At 40.0% G+C, this 20,045-nt stretch overlaps 3 protein-coding genes across 3 annotated transcripts; 2 read left to right on the top strand and 1 right to left on the bottom strand.

Moving 5' to 3' along the window:
- Positions 1 to 93: 93 nt before the first annotated feature.
- On the top strand, positions 94 to 8,999 carry LOC142533681 (subtilisin-like protease SBT2.5). Its single transcript, XM_075640530.1, has 10 exons — positions 94 to 338; positions 451 to 601; positions 670 to 1,061; positions 1,173 to 1,268; positions 1,370 to 1,439; positions 1,526 to 1,808; positions 1,881 to 2,209; positions 2,280 to 2,547; positions 2,687 to 3,079; positions 8,583 to 8,999. Exons 1-10 carry the CDS (start codon positions 226 to 228, stop codon positions 8,879 to 8,881), a joined length of 2,394 nt encoding a protein of 797 aa, XP_075496645.1. The 5' UTR covers positions 94 to 225; the 3' UTR covers positions 8,882 to 8,999.
- Positions 9,000 to 13,975: 4,976 nt separating this feature from the next.
- LOC142532560 (heat shock factor protein HSF8-like) lies at positions 13,976 to 17,318 on the top strand. Its single transcript, XM_075638855.1, has 2 exons — positions 13,976 to 14,481; positions 15,919 to 17,318. The coding sequence occupies exons 1-2, from the start codon at positions 14,179 to 14,181 to the stop codon at positions 17,176 to 17,178; spliced, it is 1,563 nt and encodes a 520-aa protein (XP_075494970.1). The 5' UTR covers positions 13,976 to 14,178; the 3' UTR covers positions 17,179 to 17,318.
- A 218-nt stretch (positions 17,319 to 17,536) lies between these two features.
- On the bottom strand, positions 17,537 to 19,971 carry LOC142532561 (protein SAMBA). The gene is made up of 3 exons (XM_075638856.1): positions 19,747 to 19,971; positions 18,641 to 18,751; positions 17,537 to 17,772 (listed from the first exon to the last, which is right to left on the bottom strand). The coding sequence occupies exons 1-3, from the start codon at positions 19,898 to 19,900 to the stop codon at positions 17,711 to 17,713; spliced, it is 327 nt and encodes a 108-aa protein (XP_075494971.1). The 5' UTR covers positions 19,901 to 19,971; the 3' UTR covers positions 17,537 to 17,710.
- Positions 19,972 to 20,045: the final 74 nt, after the last annotated feature.

Here is a 20,045-nt window from a genome sequence, read left to right as displayed (position 1 = left end):
AAGGTATACAAACACAATAGGTGCTACATATATCGACGCCAACTAGTCACATGTACGAGTGTGTCAAATGTATGTATTGAGGTGGTTTTGAAATGCACAGCTTGTGCCCCATTCTTGGCAGAGTGTTAATTTATATGAGAGCAGCTCCTTCGTTTAGTACACATCTCAACTTTGTGGCGTTTGTCTTATCACTGTAGTTGATCCATCTTTAATTTTTTGTAGTCCATGAAAACTATTTTCGTTTTTCTTCTTACTGCATTTGTAAATCTCTTCTCAATAGAAGCCAATGTGTACATGGTTCTGATGGAAGATGACCCCCTTATCATGATGTCATCAAGGTTTTTCTTTTTTGGCTAAATATTAGTGACTAAGATCAAACATTTTACGTGCTCTGAAGAATTATTTTTCCAGTTAGGAGCTTTTTTCCTCATCAAGCAGCTTTTTGTGCAGGGACAGAGAAGATATTTCGTTGTACAAAGAGAGAATGACCAGGAAACATGATGCATTCCTAAAATCAACCTTGGAAGAAGGCTCATACGTCAAGTTGTACAGCTATACCCATTTGCTAAATGGCTTCGCAATTCATGTCACAGACAAGAAGGTAAATTTAGTATAGGATAATAAATAAGACATTGCCCAAGTTATTAAAAGAGTCCATACTGTTTTTAGGCACTTCCTATGTTAAGAGGTGCAGAGAAAGTTCGATCAATCCATAAGGATGCTAAAATGAAGAAGCTCACTACACATACACCTGATTTTCTTGGAATTACAAACGGTGCGTGGCCGGAGTTAGGTGGATCTAATGTTGCAGGCGATGGAGTCGTGATTGGCCTCATCGACACAGGAATCAACCCTTTTCATCCGAGTTTCACGGCCCAAACAACGGTGACCAAAAGCAGCAAGTTTAAAGGAAAATGTGAGATTGGAGAGCGTTTTCCAGCATCAGCGTGTAATGGGAAGATTGTTGGCGCACAGCACTTTGCAAGAGCCGCTATAGCTGCAGGAGAATTTAACTCCTCACTCGACTTTGCGTCGCCTTTTGATGCTGATGGTCATGGAAGGTAAGTCGCATAATCAAAAGCGCACATATAGTAACATGTCATCATGTCAATATTTGTTATTGTGAATTTTTAGAGTTAAAAGACTCGTATTAAGGCCGCTGATTTTTACAGCCACACGGCCTCCACAGCAGCCGGAAACAACCATATTCCAGTGATAGTCCACAACTTCAACTATGGGTATGCAAGCGGCATGGCACCAGGAGCTAGGTGATAAATCGCATTTTTTGATCTTTGGCTATGCAATCTATTCTCCGAGCAGTATAAATTACGTGTGATTATGATGAGTCCTCACTCTGGTTTTGATGCAGGATTGCTGTGTATAAAGCTCTTTATCCCTTTGGAGGTTACATATCTGACGTTGTGGCTGCGGTCGATCAGGTCATTAACATAGAACTCGTGTCATTTCACTCAATACCTCGCATTTCTCATATCCTAGGTTCATCAATTTCTTCTCTCTGCTAAAGGCTGTAGAAGATGGAGTTGATATCCTCAGCCTCTCTATAGGGCCAACAAGCGTGCCTTCTGGGCCTTCTGCGTTCCTAAATGTTCTAGAAATCGAGCTTCTTTTTGCCACCAAAGCTGGTGTACTAGTCGTACAAGCTGCCGGAAATGGCGGGCCTTCCCTAAGTTCGATCCTTTCTTTTAGTCCGTGGGTCATCACTGTTGCAGCCTCTATAACCGACCGGAAGTACAACAACTCCCTCATCTTAGGAAATGGCCAAACCTTAACTGGAACCGGACTTGCACGTAAGAAATAATACACGATTCCTTGTCCCCACAACGCTGTTTTACTCATAATTTGACATGTCAATGTCCCAGCTCCAACGGTCGGAGGAGTATTCTTTCCTTTGGCAGCTGCTGCAGACGTTAGTCAAATGAACATAGCTGCGGGACAGGTGGAAAACTGCCAGAGTCCGGATCCATTCATACGGACCTCAGTTCGTGGGAAGATAATAATCTGCTCATACACATTCGACTTTGAATCCGAGGAAGCAAGTATAGCCACAGTTTCAGACACCATACAGAGAATTGGAGCTGCTGGTTTCATACTAACCATGGATCCCGATGTCGGTTCCGAACAGATTAAGGGTGCTACAGTAACTTTACCAGTCCCAGGAATCATTCTAAACAATAGGGAATCTTCGTCGGTAAAGCAACAATTTTCATGTGTAATTAATTATTTGGAACACAACATGAAGTGTGTATCTTTTGGTGCAGGCTGTGTGGGAATATTACAACTCGAATACAGTGAGGACCAGAAGTGGAAAAGCCATAGGATTCAGAGGAACAGCGAGGATTTTGGATGGGAGACGGGCGACTTTCGTTGGACCAGCTCCAGTTGTAGCCTCGTATTCATCGAGGGGACCAGATGTTAACAATGCACTTTTAGAAACTGCTGATGTGCTGAAGCCTAACATAATGGCTCCTGGCTCATCAATTTGGGCTGCTTGGAGTCATGATAGTGAAGGAGATGAACGTTTAAGAGGTAAAATGGAAAAAAAATGAAAGCAAGTATTATGTGGTCCCCATATTCCCGTATTAGAAATGCAATGAGAGGAAATAGGGGAATACAGGCAATTAACTATATTTTGAGGGTGAAACTTATATTCGGAATCACATTCCAGGGCAATCCTTTTCCCTGTTGTCTGGGACAAGCATGGCAACTCCACACATTGCTGGAATCGCCGCACTTATAAAGCAAAAACACCGGCGTTGGAGTCCTGCAGCCATCACTTCAGCCATGCTGACCACAGCCCGAGTCGCCGATAAATCCGGTTCACCTATTCTAGCCCAAGGTAGAAACAAGCTATCCACAGCCACCCCATTCGACTTTGGATCAGGTTCTATCGATCCTTCAAGAGCCATCGATCCAGGGCTCATATTCGACGCCAGATTCAAGCACTACATCCAGTTCCTGTGTGCTGTTCCAGGCGTGGATGACATGTCCATAAGACGAGCCATCGGGGTAGGATGCCCAATCCCAGGAAAAGAATGGTGCTCGGATTTGAACATGGCTAGTGATACTCACGGGAAATTTAGGGTCCGATCCACGCAAGCGTCACTAATCCAGACACGGGCTCCAAAATTACCCTGGGCCTGAAATCACAAATAAGACCGTTAGGAGGGGGCCAGGAGGGTATCCTGGCGTAGCCCCTCCGACGCTCAAGTCAGAGACTGAGGATATATGGGGGGAGCAGCTAAGGGTGCTGCTGAAAACGATATCATGAATTCAATAATCATACGCTCCAACCTGGTATTTATAGAAGAATACCTGGGCTTGTCATGGGCCATTCACCTGTGGGCCTTAATGATGGGCCGGGAATTTGGGCCGGATCTTGATGGGTTCATCCCTGGGTATCACCAGTCTCCCCCTCCCGAGTCGAACTGAATCATAGGTTCAAAGTTCGATTGATTGCGTTGTTCTCGGTTTACAACACGTGAGTTGTGCATTTTCTTCCAGGCCTCCGTGAGTCTCCAAAAAGTTGGAAACAAATCAAATATCAATCCTAGCACCGCTTCATCATCACCTCGCCGCCTGCACGCTAGCCCCAACAGCGTGCGTCCGCCCTTGCGCGCGCTCGCCCGGCGCCCTCGCCCCGCGCGGCCGCACAGCTCCCGCGCGCCACGCCCTCACCGAGCTCGTCCGGCGCCCTGCCGAAGCACTCGCCCCCTCGCGCACCACGTTCGCCTGCTCGCCTGGGCGCCGGCTCGCCCGCGTGCCACAGGCTCGCCCTCAAGCCCTCGGCCATGCCTTTGCCCTAGCGCCTGCTCGCCAGCGCCACGCCACGCCAGCTCGCCCGCACCCCGCAGGTCGCCCGCCACTCCAACTCGCCCGAGCACCAGCTCGCCCCTAGCCCCTCTCCTGCCGCTCTCGCCCTCGCCCGCCGAGCGTTTGCTCGCCGCGCGCCCGAGCGCCACACGCCTGCTCGCCCGCGCCCGGCAGCTCGCCCGCCACTCCAGCTCGCCCGAGCACCAGCTCGCCCCTAGCCCCTTGCCTGCCGCTCTCTGCTCGCCCGCCGAGCGTCTGCTCGCCGCGCGCCCGGCAGCTCGCCCGAGCACCAGCTCGCCCGAGCACCAGCTCGCCCCTAGCCACACGCCTGCTCGCCCGCGCCCGGCAGCTCGCCCGCCACTCCAGCTCGCCCGAGCACCAGCTCGCCCCTAGCCCCTTGCCTGCCGCTCTCGCCCTCGCCCGCCGAGCGTCTGCTCGCCCCGCGCCCGGCAGCTCGCCCGCCACTCCGGCTCGCCCGAGCGCCTGCTCGCCCTCGCCTTCGCCCACGCCTTCGCCTCGTCCAATACGTTGAGAAATTTGATATATTCCCTTGCGAATGATTGTGTGATTTCTGAAAAAATTATGGGGGCGTTGCCCCCACACCCCCACGACCTGATCGGGCAGGTCGATCCCCGCGACCTGACCGGGCAGGTCGATCCCCGTAAACTCTGCTCCCCTTAAACATCTTTTGTTATCGACTAACCAAATAAATTTTTCTCTTCCCAAACTTTGCTCCTCTGCTAGGCGATGTCTTAGCAGGAAAATAAAAACTCAACATCTCCACCCTCCAACTCCTCTGCTAGGTGACACCTTAGCAGGAAAAATAAATTTAATTCTCCTCATCCACTCTTCTTCTCTGCTAGGCGATGCCTTAGCAGGAAAATAACATTTTTCTCCTCCCAAACTCTGCTCCTCTGCTAGGTGATGCCTTAGCAAGAAAATAAAAATTCACTACCCCCACCCTCTAGCTCCTCTGCTAAGCCGGGTCTTAGCAGGAAAATAAAATTCAACTCCTCCATCTAACTCCTCTGCTAGGTGATACCTTAGCAGGAAAATTTAAATTCAACACCTCCACCCTCTAACTCCTCTGCTAGGCCGGGCCCTAGCAAGAAAATAAAATTCAACTCCTCCATCTAACTCCTCTGCTAGGTGATACCTTAGCAGGAAAATAAAGTCAACACCTCCACCCTCTAACTCCTCTGCTAAGCCGGGCCTTAGCAGGAAAAATCAAACTCTCACCTCATCATCTCCTAACTCCTCTGCTAAACCGGGCCTTAGCAGGAAAATAGAATCAACACCTCCACCCTCTAACTCCTCTGCTAGGCGATGCCTTAGCAGGAAAATAAAGTCAACACCTCCACCCTCTAACTCCTCTGCTAAGCCGGGCCTTAGCAGGAAAAATCAAACTCTCACCTCATCATCTCCTAACTCCTCTGCTAAGCCGGGCCTTAGCAGGAAAATAGAATCAACACCTCCACCCTCTAACTCCTCTGCTAGGCGATGCCTTAGCAGGAAAATAAAGTCAACACCTCCACCCTCTAACTCCTCTGCTAAGCCGGGCCTTAGCAGGAAAAATCAAACTCTCACCTCATCATCTCCTAACTCCTCTGCTAAGCCGGGCCTTAGCAGGAAAATAGAATCAACACCTCCACCCTCTAACTCCTCTGCTAGGCGATGCCTTAGCAGGAAAATAAAGTCAACACCTCCACCCTCTAACTCCTCTGCTAAGCCGGGCCTTAGCAGGAAAAATCAAACTCTCACCTCATCATCTCCTAACTCCTCTGCTAAGCCGGGCCTTAGCAGGAAAATAGAATCAACACCTCCACCCTTTAACTCCTCTGCTAAGCCGGGCCTTAGCAGGAAAATAAAATTCAACGCCCCCACCCTCTAACTCCTCTGCTATAGGATACCTTAGCAGGAAAATAAAAATTCTTCTCTTCCACTCTGCTCTTCTCATCGCCGACTCTGCTCCTCTGCTAGGCGATGCCTTAGCAGGAAAATAAATATTCTCCACCTCAGCCTCTAGTCCTCTGCTAGGCGATGCCTTAGCAGGAAAAATTTAACTTTTCTCCCCCCCACTCTTCTCCTCTACTAGGCGCAGCCCAAGCAGGTAAAATAAAATTCATATAATCCTCATAATACAAGAACAACCACGAACTTAATATAAGAACTTGGCTTTATTAAATATCAACTGATAACGTAAGACAAATTCAGGAACGAAATACATCAAAAATGAAGTAAAGATGTTCTCTAAGGTGGTAAGCGTTCCCATGCCTCTTTAGAGCCTTACCCAGCGCATTCTCCAACTTTCCTCTCAGCTCCTCTTGTACCTCTATAGGACAAAGTTACACAGTTCTTCATTTCCTAATCATGTTAACCTCCAAACGCGCTCTTTTCCCTTCCTCCCTCACTGCCCCTTCATAACATCGACGCGCGACCCTCTGATCCCCGCATAAAACTCCAACCTCCTTCCCTACGGGAAACTTCAACTTCTGATGATACGTGGACGCTATAGCTCTGAAATCCTTTAGGGCTGGTCGCCCCAGAATTCCTTTGTAAGCAGATGGGGTGTCCACCACAGTAAATGTTGTCATTTTTGTTACCCGCTGAGGCACATGTCCCAAAGATAGAGGAAGGACAATCTGACCGAGCGGCGGGATGGGATGTCCTGCCAATCCATAGAGCGGGGTGGATACCGGCTCAAACTCAAATCCTTCCATCTTCATTTGATCCAACGTGCTCTTGAACAAGACGTTCACGGAGCTTCTATTATCAATAAATATCCTCGCCACATCATAAACGCCTCGAAGGTCTTCCACCCCAAAACTGAAGACGGGGTCTTGTGGTAAGTCTGCAACCTTAGATATCTAAAAGTTCTCCAACCTTCTCCCATGTGCCTTCCGAGCTCGCCCAGAGTCTCCATCAGTAACACCCCCCGAGATCATATGAATCATTCCTCTAGTAGGGTTGTTATCCTCATTCATTCCTCTCCTCGGTTCGACGAGTTCCTGAGGAACACCTTGACCTCGACCTTCATCTCTCTGCTCCCCGACCCTCTGATTTAACCATGGAGGGCCTTGACCACGCCTAGGGGACGGACGAGACCTCGGTCGACTCCCGGATGCAGATCCTTCTCGTCTGTCCCGCGAAGGCAACCTAGCACTGCTCTTAGCCCTTCGCGACTTCTCCCACCTCTCCTCGGGCTCCCTCACCTCCATCACCTCGTCACGACTCCTATTCAGAGGAACATGTGATGAGAATTGTCTTTTGTCTTTGGTTCTGTCCTCATCTCTTTCCCCTGCACCCCTCTTCTTTCCACCTCTCTCGGCTCCCTCCACCCTACTTCCTCCGGGCCGGTTTTCCATCCTCCTGTATCGTTGAGCATCCTCCAGGTTGACATATTTCTCAGCTCGAGCCAACAAATCATCATAGCTCGACGGAGGCTTCTTGACCAACGACTTAAAAAACTCTCATCCCCTTAGTCCTTGTGTAAAGGCACTTATCATGATGTCAGGGGTAGCCGATGGTATTTCTAGTGCTGCAGTGTTGAAGCGCTGGACAAACTCCCGCAACGTTTCAGCCTCTTGCTGTTTCATCACAAACAAACTCAAATAGTTCTTTTGATGCCTCTTGCTGCTGGCAAATCGGTGCAAGAAGGCTGCAGAGAAATCCTCGAACGATTGTATGGAGTTGGGCTGCAGGGTATTAAACCATTGCTGGGCTGACCTCACCAACGTGCCCAGAAACACCCTGCACCTGACTCCGTCCGAATATTGGTGCAACAGAGCCGCATTCTCAAATCTCCCCAAGTGTTCCTCAGGGTCTGTATGTCTGTCATACTCTCCAACGTTTGATTGTCGGAAATTCGAAGGAAGCCCTTCCTCCAAGATGGCTAGTGAAAAAGGGCTTCCTCTCTTGGGTACCGGCGCCCTGCTTCCCACCTGCTCCCTCAACCTCCTTATCTCTTTCCACATCTCTCCCATCTCACTAATCTCCCCACTCTGGAGGGGTTGCGTCTCTTCAACCCTGCTATGATGGACCTCAACATTCTCCTCCCGCTCCTGATGGGCGGCTTGTTCCTCTACAAACATAGACTCTTGATTCCTCTTCATGGCCTCATCCACTGTTCGGGTGATAAATTGGCCCAGCTGTTCCAGGGTCAAGTTTCCCACATTCTCATTGGGACGGGTTTGCTCGGCCCTCGTCTCGTGGATGGGCTGCTCAGTTCTGGCCTCTTGACGAGGTTGTTCTTGTCTCGTCTCAAGATGCGGTTGTTCCTGTCCCGCCTCAGCGCGAGATGGTTCGGGTCCCCTCCGAGGACGCGATGATGCTGAGGTGGCTCTTCCACTCCCTCTCCTCCCTACCATCTCTACGTCTTAACTCAAAAGTTCCCACAGACGGCGCCAAGTGATACTCACGGGAAATTTAGGGTCCGATCCACGCAAGCGTCACTAATCCAGACACGGGCTCCAAAATTACCCTGGGCCTGAAATCACAAATAAGACCGTTAGGAGGGGGCCAGGAGGGTATCCTGGCGTAGCCCCTCCGACGCTCAAGTCAGAGACTGAGGATATATGGGGGGAGCAGCTAAGGGTGCTGCTGAAAACGATATCATGAATTCCATAATCATACGCTCCAACCTGGTATTTATAGAAGAATACCTGGGCTTGTCATGGGCCATTCACCTGTGGGCCTTAATGATGGGCCGGGAATTTGGGCCGGATCTTGATGGGTTCATCCCTGGGTATCAGCTAGTGTGACAGTTTCTAACTTGGTTGGGTCAAGGAAAGTGATACGAAGGGTGACTAATGTTGGTGATGCTGATGAGAAGTATAGGGTCGTCGTTAGAGAGCCGATTGGTGTCAATGTCTCGGTGACACCAAGCGTATTTACTATAAGTGCTAACGCCTCGAGACACATTATACTCGTACTGGGAGCGACTCAGAGGACGAATTCTTATACATTCGGTGAGATGGTGTTTGAAGGAGATCAGAAGCATATTGTTCGAGTTCCTATTACTGTTTTTGTCAGTAGTGTACTGAAACATTGATGTCTCCGTTCCTTCTATTTCATGAACAGGCTAGTTTTGCTTGTATTCACCTTTCAGTTTCATAGGAGGATTTGATGATCTACGCTAATATCCGAACCTTGAAAACGAATTATAAGACGAAGATAATTTCACAAATTCATCTAAAAATAACTGTTTGAATAGTCTGAGACGCCAGATTCATGGCAAAAAGAGTTTTGTTCTTCTCTGTTTTGTTGATCTATGGGAATAAAATTGCAAATGAAATACTCCCGAAAATACTATTTTTTAAAAAAAGATTTGATCAGTATCATTTTCCTAAATATTCCTTATATATATATATATATACTAGGAATGATCACGTGCATCGCACGTGGGTGATTAATAATGAAAAATATAATAAAGAAATTTAGATAATTTTTAAAATCGTTTGAATAACATCTTGTTTATGAGTATTTATTAATCTAAATATATCAAAACACAATAAATAAAAATACATCATGACGATAAATCAAATATATTCACTTATTTATATAACATTTTTCAATTTGCATGATTATAACATAATGACAGCTCTCTCAAATTAACAAAGATATTTTTCATCCAAATATCATTCACAATGAAAAACAATAAAAATAAAATTAAGATAATAGTAAATTTCATTAAAACCAAAATCATAATGTATTTAAATGGAGTGCATATAGTGATTGTCAAATAAAATTCTCTTAATTAACTAAATTATCATAATGATGTTAAAATAAAACCCCTAAACTTGTTATTAAGTTAAATATCAATTGTGTTTTTGCTAACTTTTAACTCCTTGAGAATTTTGTTTAACTTTTTCCTTTTTTAGAATAGATATTACACATCAACTCAAATATTTTAAACGGTATATAGTAGCTCAATCGTCATGATTCAATCAATGTATCCAACAAAGACAATTATTGCACTCCAACAATATTAATAATTACACTAATTGCAATCAATGAGAATAGATCTCATGACTTTGACTGTTATATATACCAATTGTAAGATCATGCATTTGCCGCTTTACCAAAAGTTATAATAGGGGTAACGATGCAACATTAACTAAAATATTTTAAAATCGTAAAACAACTCAAACGTCACATTTGGATTGTTATACCTTACATAAACAATTATTGCACCTAACAAATATGGTATAGTTGTTATTTTACATTCTAGAAATCATTTTTCTAAATCAAATTTATTCTCACTAGTCAAATAATTTCATCGAACACAAAGTAGTTTTAATTACTAATAATACTTTAAACACAAATATTAATTGTTAGGGTGACCACTCTATGTCATCACCTTAAGTTGCAGTCATAGTAATAATGCATAATGAATTAATAAACAAAACTTAGTTAATTTAACAAGTGAGTAATATTAAATAACAATTTTGTTATTTTGAAATGTGAAAAATAGTTTTTATATATACAAATTCATTATATATAATGATAAATTAATTAATATGTAGAAAAGAGAAAAAATCGTTTTTTATGTATGTAATTTCATCATATACAATTAGAAATTAATTAATAGGTTGAAAAGAACAAACAAGATAACAAATCAATATATTATATATGATGATTTCGTAATAGAATAATGCTAATATAATCATACTTTGTATTATGTTTAGAACGCAATTGAAAATTGATAACAAAATATATAATAATAGAACTTTAATTTTAATAACATTATTATCTAAAATATTATTATAATACATAATGAATCATAAATGAAATTACTAAATTATTGAGTAACTATTTATTTAATTATTACTTAAATCAATTTATAAAATAAAAAGAAATGATAAGATATAAATATTAAATATTCATTAACAATCATGAAGAAATACACTAATTTAGTAACAAATTTTAGTTAGCAACAAAGAAAAATTATGGGTAAATTGATAAATTCAATATGTATTAATATCCAAAGGCATTTAAGTGACAATAAATTATAAAAGAACACATCAAAAAAATTATTGATTTAATTTGATACATTAAATGAATAGGGGTATATTGAAAAATTCACAATTAGAAGTTATATATTTATATGTATATGTTAGATTTATATGCTCACGGCTGCACAACTATTGTGTATTTACATGTACATAAATATATAAGAGTAGGTCTATTGTGAGACGGTCTCACGAATCATTATCTGTGAGACCGGTCAACCCTACCGATATTCACAATAAAAATTAATACTTTTCATGGATGATCCAAATAAGAGATCTGTCTCACAAAACACGACCCGTGAAACCGTCTCACACAAGTTTTTGTCAATATTATAAATATTTATATTTTTTTGTGTGTGTTTATATAATATTTATATTTTGAGCTTCATATTGCATTATTTGTATATTTTTCAATGTATAAAAAAATAAATGAGTTCATATATAACTGATAGATAGAAGCTATATACTGACATATAATTGTGTGTTGTTAAAAATAAAAATAAGATTATTTAATTGTTTTACTAACGTCATCAAGTGATTTATATATATTTTATTGTATAATTGATCGTTTTTTTTTTAAATTTAAATGTGTAAAATAAACAAACATCCACATAAATTGAACCGTGAATCAATTCTTTATTTTTGATTATTTATAGTGACATTAACTTAAATTATATTTAAAACATTATACCCGTACCATATGTCACGAAAATATTATGGATAAGATAATTTTTCAAATTATTTCATAAAACAGATTTTTTATTAATTCAATAAAATTTTCTCACTAATAAAATATAATCATTAAATATAATATAATGTATTTATTTAAATTTAGACAACATTTATTGTTATTATTATTCAAATACTAAAAAGATAAAATATTAAAGACAATATGGTAAGAGACTAAAAATTAAAATAATATGTATATCTTAATCCGTCGATTTTTTTTATTATCAAAATCCTGGCTACGTTCTTGATTTTATTAGCGTCGTAAGATTTTCATACGGAATAAAACTTCATTTTGATAGTTCTGACTATAAAGTAATAATTTATATTTTTCCTCCCTCGATTTGTGACTCGTGATTCATGAAGAATATCTACCCAAACAATCAAGGAGAAAAAGGAACCCTAACTTACATAGAGCTACCCTAATATCCAATAGTTACGAGGGGTTAAAAGGATTATAATACCCAACAATTATAATTGGAGTAGGTCTCTTGTGAATCACAAATCTTTATCTGTGAGACGGGTCAATCCTACCGATATTCACAATAAAATGTAATACTCTTAGCATAAAAAGTAATACTTTTTCATGGATGACCCAAATAAGAGATTCGTCTCACAAAATACGACTCATGAGACCGTCTCACATAAGTTTTTGTCTTATAATTGATAGGTTTTTGTAGCTGGTAGGCAATTAATAATATCTAAGTTCAACAACGAGATACGACGCTTCTATCGTAATCGGTATTAATGAATTAAATCTTTTTTTTAAAGAGTAAAAGCTTTATTCAGTAACGAAATAATTTAAGGACTCGTCACTAATCTATTCAGAGAGCAGACATTTGATAATACAATAACAAGGAATTAATGAGCTAAAATACATTGAAACTTAACTCACACAACCACTGGCGGAGCCAGCGTAGGCCCAATGTGGGCTGATGATTACACCGAGCCAAAATTTTTTTATATGTTTATATATATTTGTGTCTCCCGACACCCTAGATATATTTATGTCTAAATTTTTAATATGTGTATGCTATTATTATATGCTTAGTTGATCCAGTTTTCCTTTAATAATTTGTATACCCAAATTTTAGACTCAATTTTGTACATGTTATTAGTATCCAAGTATACACTCTATAGCTTTTTGTATGTGTTTTATCTTCTCGATTCACGAATGTCATATACTTTGATTAAGAATCATTCCAATTCATTTTAATTACTGCTTCATCTTTCATAATCTCTAAAAAATCCAAAATGTTACCAAATTTTAGATTCGTTTTTTTGTTCAATGTTTGTCGATCATTCAATTGTTTTATAATTTTATGCTTTTTTCTAATCAATAATGAATTCATGCTTATTTTTCGAACGTATATTTTATATTTTATATCATATTTTGTTTTGATTTCGGATTTTGTACACGCTATTTTTCGTCGTTTTTCTGACGTTTCCCATCAATTATCAATGCTACTGGCTGTGCGTAACTTGTGTTCAAACTTTATGACACATTATTTTTAGATGTCGATTAATCATTTTTTTTGCTTTATTAATTATAATATATTATTGCCTACACTGAATCAAGATCCTGGCTCCGCCCCTGCACACTACCATCAAATGTTGAATGTTAGTTGAGGCTTGTTGAAATTACCAGACTTATTAGTACCTAATTTGATCGGGTATCCAAGGAAACATATGATGTTGACTCTCGTGAATTTTTTTAAAAATATAATTTTGGTAATAATATGTTGGTCACTTTATAATTTTAATCATTTATATTATCAAATCAACTTTAACCCAATACAGTTGATTTCTTTGTGATTGTACTTCTTTTATATGTGACAATGATCGACTTGATCACCTGATGTAGGAACAAGGTTCAAATCTACCAATATGTTAGGATGTCTCAGCGGTGTACATCATTGTCCTTCCATTTAATATCTATCGTAATGATAAACAACTCATCTTCGTCTCGACGTAACTTTCTTTTATGTTCTGAGAATTCCCTTCGCTCTATCCCTACAGTGGTGTAGTCGTGTCTATGTATCTCATGTGACATGCGAAAAAATGTTTATGGAAATATACATAAAAATAGAAACTCAAGCATATAAAAAAATAATGAAAAAATTTGTGTGAGACGATCTTACGGGTCGTATTTTGTGAAACAGATATCTTATTTGGGTCATCAATAAAAAAATATTACTTTTTATGCTAAGATTATTACTTTTTATTGTGAATATTGATAAAGTTGATCGATGTGATAAAAATTCGTGAGACTGTTTCATGAGAGATTACTTCAAAATAAAAAGTAATTCGGCACAATGATTACATAGGGAAAAGAAGAAGAAGAAAAAATTTATAACGATTTGGGGTGGCATCGTCATTTTGTCTAACCGCCTGGGGACCTCGACGCTTCTCTCTCCTTTCTCCCACTGTAATTAGGAACAGTATATCATTTGATCTCTTTTACATCTCTACCACACAACGCAACGCACCCACCACCCCAAACAAAATCTAGGGTTTTTTCTCCCAAAATTCTCAATACTAGCTCTGCATCTCTTCAAAATCTCCTCTATCAATTATGTATCCGTCAATCGACATATGACCTTTTTTCTATATGGAGGCGCCAGCTTCTAATTTGTCTTCCAGCGCCGGGAAGGTGGGCGGCGATGGGTTTCCTCCTCCGGGCCCGGCCCCGGCCCCGGCCCCGGCCCCGATGCCTTCAGCGAATGTTCCTCCGCCATTCCTGGCAAAAACATATGACGTGGTGGATGACCCTAGCACAGATACGATCGTGTCGTGGAGCGCTTCGAATAATAGTTTTGTTGTTTGGGACTCTTCCTTGTTTGCCAGGGACTTACTTCCTAAGTACTTCAAACACAATAATTTCTCTAGTTTTGTTCGCCAGCTTAATACATATGTAAGTTATCCTCGCCAGTCGGCCCTGTACTTTTTTATTTATGTATTAGAGTTTATTTTTCTATTGGGGTGTCTTTTGGTTGAATTAAGTTAGACTTGGTTGTGTGCGTCTGGTTACTTGAATCATTTTGTGTGTGAATGCTATTGTTTGTCGTGTGTGATAATTTAGCCGTTGGATAGCTCTGGGAATAACTATCGTGGTCTTGTGATAATTATTTTATCGAGTGCAAAATTTGTTAATATTAATGAATTTGGTTATTTTGGTGCGTGATGACTTAACTGTCGGCAACATATAACAATTTTGATGACATAATTTAACATATGGAGTGTCCTTCTGTTGATTATGTGATTCTGAAAGAATCTAAAAATCAATTAACCGCACAGTGAAATTTGTGAAGAGTGGTGTCAGGTGCCAATATGCACTTGCTGTTACCACCAAATAAAGGGTTCTTGCATGAAGAGTTACCATTAAGATAAAGAACTGGGAAGGATGATGTCCTGCAAGAGTGAAGATGTTGAGCTATAAATATGACATTGGTTTGATTGATCAATTTATTAGATTCTATATTTGAAGTAATGTATAAGTAAGAACGTATCTGCCATGCCATTATTTCTTCCTTTAAATGCATACTATTGTGCATAAAATGCTCCATATATCTAGCTGTGGTTTGGTCATATTTCATGCTGCTTATGTATTTGCTAACTGAGATTTTATTTGGCTTTAAGGCCATGTTAACTGGCTGGACAATTACATTTCTCACTTTAAGCGTGCATATCATTGTCTCTGTGATGATATCTCTTCCCCATTTTCCCTCTATCATAATCATTGATTGCGATTTTGTCCTGAAATTTTTTGCACCTAAATATATTACTACTTTTGGGCTTTAAAACTATACGGTTTCTAATTCTTTCTTATTGAGCTCCTCATACCTGATCGGATTCAATTGTAAATGATATCTTCCGTAATAAGTAAAATGAAACCAATATTATTTAAGGACAGAAAACCCATTCAATCTCTGTTAATTTTTGGCTTATATTGTGTCACGAGAGACTTGTGCTAGGAGATCATGGTTCGTAGTGCTTAATATGGTCTGTGCCCGATCTCTTTGTTGTACTGTGGATTTGATACCTGCTAATTGGGATATATTCTCTTTTGCTGTTAATATCTTCCTTTTGTGTTGTCATTTTTTCGAAACCTACAAGGAATGTTGTTATCTCACAATTCAATGGCCGTTTTTTTGTAGCCTTTAGTTCCCAAATTGGTTCCTGTTGACTGCCATGCTGTTTATGTTCTAGACAGCCTTGGTTCTTGGCATGAGATCTGTTTGATTATTCTCTCTGCATATTCTTCTATTTTGCATGTTAACAATTGAGTGGCAATAGTATTTTTTTAAAAAAATTCTAAGTACTTCCTGTATGGGAACTTTTGGACGAGCAGGGTTTTAGAAAGGTTGATCCAGACCGATGGGAGTTTGCAAATGAGGGTTTCTTAAGAGGACAAAAGCATCTTCTTAAAAGTATCAGTCGAAGGAAGCCTGTACATTTGCAGCCTCATCAGCAGCAACCACCAGTTGGACAGAGTTCTTCTGTTGGAGCATGTGTTGAGGTTGGGAAATTTGGGCTCGAAGAGGAAGTTGAAAGGCTTAAAAGGGATAAGAATGTGCTAATGCAGGAGCTTGTAAGGTTGAGGCAACAGCAGCAAACCACTGATGGACAGTTACAAACAATGGTTCAGCGTTTTCAGGGTATGGAACAACGTCAACAACAGATGATGTCTTTCCTAGCAAAAGCTGTGAACAGTCCAGGTTTCCTTGCTCAGTTTATGCACCAGCAAACTGACAGCAACAGACGTATAACGGAAGGCAACAAAAAAAGGAGACTAAAGCAGGATGATGTTTCGGATTATAATTCTGTTAGCAATGCTTCCGATGGTCAGATCATTAAGTATCAACCTTTGATAAACGAGGCAGCAAAAGCAATGCTAAGACAGATTGTAAAACTAGATTCTACTAGGTTAGAAAAAGTTGGTAATGATTCGGATAGTTTCTTCATGGATTACAGTTCATCCCTGTCCAGTACACCGGACTCTGGCAATTCTGTAAACCATCATGTTTCGGGAGTGACTCTTCAAGAGGTACCTCCTATTTCAGGTCTGCCATTCATACCGTCAGGCATACCAATTACAGCTTTTGATTCTGCACTGAAAGCCGATGTTCAATCAGATGCCGGCTGTCCTGCTGAAATTATGTCTCAGCAATATTTCAGTGCAAGTCCTCATATATCATCACAAGGGCCTCCTATTACCCTTCCGTCTGTTGGTGATACCATTGGGGACCTCTCTCAGATTATGCCAGAGAACAATGGTGATATCGTGGGAACAGAAACAGAGAACATTACTTTTATGGATGCTACGTTATTCGCACCAAGTGGCGAAGACCTGATTGACATAGGTGGACTTTCTCCTGATCCTCAAGTTGAATGGGATGATGATGAACTTCCTGGAGTTGGTGATCCTTTTTGGGAAACATTTCTTCGGAGTCCATTTCCATCAGAGACCGAAACCTACTCCAATTTAACTGATGAACTTCTCGAGGCAGGTGAAACAAAGCCAAAGGAAAATGGGTGGGATAAATCTCAGCGCATGAAACTGCTAACCGAGCGGATGGGGAATCTTTCATCAAATGCCGAGAAACTTTGAAACGGTGTATAAGTTTAATTATGTATGTCTCTTTCTTACCTTGTGGGGTATTCCGAAAGATGATAAGATAGTTTTGTCGCACTCAAGCATGGAACTTACCTCGGGTATTATAAGATTACTTGTACATCTTTTTGGCCGTATTCACGAGTGCAGTCTCTGCTAGATGGTCATACGTTGTGTGATTCTCGTCCGTTTGATCACGTGGATACGAGGATTAACAAAACTTCTTGAAATTAAAGACGAGTGACGAAAAATGTTGAAATAGTTTAATATTGTATTTGGATGGGCAGATTCTAATTTCTCAATCAAATTTATTAGCTTGGGGGGGGGGGGGGGGGGGGGGGGGCGAGAATAGTAATTAGGCATTTTTAACACTAATGTTTGATCTCAACAACAAAAGTACACATCATGACAGAACCTCAAGCTCAGTTTGCTGTTATCAACTAAAGTCCTTCCTCAAACAGAAGATGGTGTGAATTTAACATAAAAAGGACTTAAAATCAGCTATCAAAGCAGCATGCATCTATATGCATCATTTTTTGGCCGACATGCTGTGATGCGTTGAGAGTTCTGTGCGCCTGTTTCGAAGACCACCTGTCAAAAGTTTTGAATGTTCAAACAGACAATGAATTAAAGTCAAACTTAACTCTACGCCTGAATAAACATGATGAGTCCATTTGTATAGAATATCGAGGCTAAAGAAGTTAAGTTGATGGAGTCATGGTGCATGCGGCCCAGGAATTTGGTCCGGCTAGCGGAACGTATAGAAGAATATTTTCGAAGTTCGTACAGTAACTTTTGATGGTACAGGTTCCTACCAAATATGTGCCTCCTCGTTGAACAAACAATGGTTAGAAAGGGGGAATCAGAAACATGATAGAATACACATGCGGTAAACAATTATTTTTAGAAGCAACTAACACCACCCATCACCAAAATTACTGAATTGGCGGGTCTGAACAGTGAAACAGATAACAAGAAAACCAGAATAATCTGAGTCCCAAAAAAGTGACCGAGTTTCGATGATTTTTTTAATACAGAACTCCAAAAAGATCAATCAAATATAAAATACAATAGTCAAATTATGTATGGAAGTAGAAATGCAGACAGGCAAAGTGGGATTTTGAATGTTGGTTCAATATTTATAGAAACAACTCTGCACCCCAATAAAAATAAAAAATTAGTTTAGGTTATTAGCAGTTGTGCAATCGAACTCATGATAAAAACACAGTCATGAGAACTTAGGTTTACTGTATCCATCATTTTTATGGAGTCATTTAGAGTTTTAAAACTTATTATAATTGATGTATATTATACAGGACAACAGCCAGAATAATTTTTCCTATCAATTTTTCCTTTTTCAGCACAACCAGGGACAACTAACATCTTATCACATTCTTTCATTTACTACTTCAGATTACATTTGTACAAAACTTCATACACATAAAACTTGTTGATTTACCTTGTCCTGAAATCAGGTGAATGCGAGATCGTGGTCCATCAAACATCCAGCCGTCTTCGTCCAGGGACTTAACCTCTTTATTGAGCTTTCCCATTAAACCAGACTTTAGAACTGCAAAAAAAAAAAGGCAACTCTTTCACTTCTTTTGAGTTATCATGCCATATCTTTAAAAAAAGGCATTTAATTGTCTATTGATGTGTTAATTTTTCGCCAAAGCACCCCTTTTTCTGGTAATGATATGGGACATTAAATCTATACCATATTACCATCTTTTCCCTCCCTCTAGTAATGTTATGACATATCAAATCTGAATTAGTATTCTAATCTCGTGATTTATTTTTATTTCATAACATACTCCTTGATTTATGATGATACAAAACACAAAATTGGAAATTTTAAAACAATAATTTGTTATCCACATACTAAATTATGCACACTTTACACGTCCACAATTCCTCTAACACCAAAGATTAAGTAGCAGGACAAAAAAATTCGAAATTCCTAACGCTTTTCCACCATCATAAACCTAAAAAATATGCGTTGGCATAGGCAAAGCGTTGTAATGCCAGAGCAGCTATTCATAGTTGAAGCAATACATATTTCATACGAATTATCTCACTAGACTCACATGCCAAGGTCTACCGTAAGCATTAGCCCAGCAGCTCTTCAATCTGTCTAATGAAACAAATTATTTATTTCTTGGATTTCAATCACTATGCCACAAAATGTTATTGATAGCCCAAACAATCACAAAAAACAAGAGGGTGTTCACATAAAAAAAAGTATGAAAACTTTAAAAAAACTCCTTGGCATTTAAAGGTTATAACTTGAAAGGTTTCCAAATGTTTCCATATTGCTTCCAATACATTTCCGAGGATTAAATACTTGAAATTTGCTTTTTCTTTTCATTTCAATCCATTGTCACAGCCATGTTTTGAAGTTTCCAGCCAAAAAACTAAGAATTAAATTATCTCTCTTTGTAATAAAGAACATAAAAAAACGAAGTAACAAACGTACTACAACCGAGAAAACGAAAAATATACTGCTAAAAATGGTACCAGAACCATTCAGTAAAAAAATGGTAGAAGAAGAATAGGTATAGAGACCTTGAAGAGCTTCATCCTTGCGATCCTGAATCGAAATCAGATCCGCAGGAAAGTGAAAGTCTTCTCCCAACCCCACCCCAACAGACAAAGATGATGACGTCATCACAGCCGCGGACCTCGCCGGAGAAGACGTCACCGAACTCCCACTGCTCATTTCGATCCCACCACTCTCTAACACTCCTGGCCTTCTTTCTATTCGAAATCATGGATATTTTTAAATGCTATTATTGTAAACAAAAGTTTCGAATTTTTGACCAACTATAATATAATTCAAATTTATATTTTTTTGTTCTGAAATT

Source organism: Primulina tabacum, chromosome 18 (genome assembly GCF_025594145.1).
Source record: "Primulina tabacum isolate GXHZ01 chromosome 18, ASM2559414v2, whole genome shotgun sequence".
Classification (NCBI taxonomy): domain Eukaryota; kingdom Viridiplantae; phylum Streptophyta; class Magnoliopsida; order Lamiales; family Gesneriaceae; genus Primulina; species Primulina tabacum.
The sequence above is the reverse complement of the archived record's forward strand: the minus strand, read 5'-3'. Positions and strand labels throughout refer to the sequence as shown.